This window comes from Triticum dicoccoides, chromosome 7A (genome assembly GCF_002162155.2).
Source record: "Triticum dicoccoides isolate Atlit2015 ecotype Zavitan chromosome 7A, WEW_v2.0, whole genome shotgun sequence".
NCBI classification, from domain to species: Eukaryota; Viridiplantae; Streptophyta; class Magnoliopsida; order Poales; family Poaceae; genus Triticum; species Triticum dicoccoides.
The window spans coordinates 734564167-734565855 of NC_041392.1; the positions used below are offsets into that span (position 1 = coordinate 734564167).

At 50.3% G+C, this 1689-nt stretch overlaps 1 protein-coding gene across 2 annotated transcripts in view; it reads right to left on the bottom strand.

Annotated features, from left to right (window-relative positions):
• The window catches only part of LOC119327497 (probable flavin-containing monooxygenase 1), a 4251-nt gene extending 3263 nt beyond the window's left edge, over nucleotides 1–988 (bottom strand). Inside the window, exon 1 of one of the 2 annotated variants that reach the window (XM_037600597.1) lies at nucleotides 435–988. In XM_037600597.1, the coding sequence (XP_037456494.1) occupies nucleotides 435–881 (447 nt within the window). In that variant the 5' untranslated portion in view covers nucleotides 882–988. The remainder of the gene's footprint in view (nucleotides 1–434) is intronic. The other variant, XM_037600598.1, reaches the window with a different exon arrangement.
• Nucleotides 989–1689: the final 701 nt, after the last annotated feature.

The window sequence follows — 1689 nt, forward strand, 5'->3', positions numbered from 1 at the left end:
AACGGTGTGGTTGGTGTGAGGAGTGAAAAACGGTGCGGTAGGTGTGTGGAGTGTAACAATAGGTCGCCATCCTTCAAAAAGAAAGTATAGGTCGCCATCCAAACCAATATATATAGTCGCCATCTTGACTCTCGAGAGATTAGGACTACAGCCATTTACATGATGGTTAGGTGATGGTTGCGTGGATGCTTATCTAGAAAGAATTGAGAATTCCATACATGACATTTCTTCCCTCAACGCTCGACTCCCATTGCTATGTGATTATGAGAGCAAGCTCGAATCAAGAAGGCTCTCGGCAAGATAGGATTTGCGGTCAGAAGATATTGGAGACCATGATCACAGAGAAACCAAACAAGTTCATATCTAGTACCTGCATACCACCATCCTAATCCTATATGGAAAAACGCTTGTGCACTAGCATATCATATCGTTACCTCTGTGTGCCCCTCGGCGTCGGCCACCGTGAGGCGCCACTCCCCGTCGCCGGAACCGAACGCCTCGCCGCAGCCGGCCCACTGCTCCCACGCCACCACCTCCTCCTCTGCGACGCCGACGTAGTCCATGCTGGTCACGCGTTGGCCGAGCCTGACGCAGTCGAGCACGCCGAAGCGGCGCGCGTAGGCGTGGAGGTAGTCGGCGACCTGCCGCTGGTTGGGGAACATCTCCGTCACCGAGTCCGGCCAGGGGAAGTCGGAGTACCGGTACATGTGCCGCGGCGCCTGGAGCCTGGTCCCCTCCATGGCGTTCGGCCACACGCCGCCGACGGCGTCGCCCGCCTCGAAGACTACCGGCCGGCAGCCGCGCTCCAGCAGGTGCTTGCACGCCGCCAGCCCACTCACGCCGGCGCCAACTATGGCCACGCTCTTCTTATCCAGGCCCATCGGTCGATCTGTGTGTGTGTGTGTGCGCGCCGTCGACGACGGGCGGTGTGAAAGGTAGTGCTACGCTACGGGACTCTCTGAACTCTGACCACTAAGCGGGGTGGACCGTGTTTATAACTTTGCAGTGGGGAGCGAGAAGCCACTGTTCCATAAAGAAACTCTACTGGATATCTCACAGCTAGCAGCACCGAATAATGAAGAGAAGTGGTTAGCAATCCGGCAATTCCGTCAACTGGTCCATGTCCAATCCTTATCTTTACAGATCCTAGCGTGCCAGAAAAAAATTACGAGAAGGCCTTAGATCTATTGGTCAACCAGTATTACACACTACAAAATAAAGAAAATACGCTGAGGTCCATCGTGGGCATTCGTCTTCTTCCTCACGAACAGGCTGATGAGACGCCATCACAAGTTTCTTTCCAGTTTCCATCGTCGGAGCGAGCATTGTTGACCGTGGACGGGAACTCATAAGTTGAAAGTGATGTATGATTACCACAGCCAGCGTGGTTAGCAATCTGACAGCTCTTTCAACAAAAATACATTTGTTTTTGTTTGCCACTGTCCATCCTTATCTTTTCGGTGGGGAATATATATATATATATATATATATATATATATATATATACATATATATATATATATATACATATATATATAGGGTCGCGCTATTCGTCATCCAGATAAGGAATTCTTATTCCTCATCTCAGTCCATCTCTCACGGCCACATCTCCAGTAGGTAAGAAAACAAAAGGACTTGAGGTAAACTTACAGCCAAAAGACAGAAATGTCTCTGTTCCGTAAAGCAAAG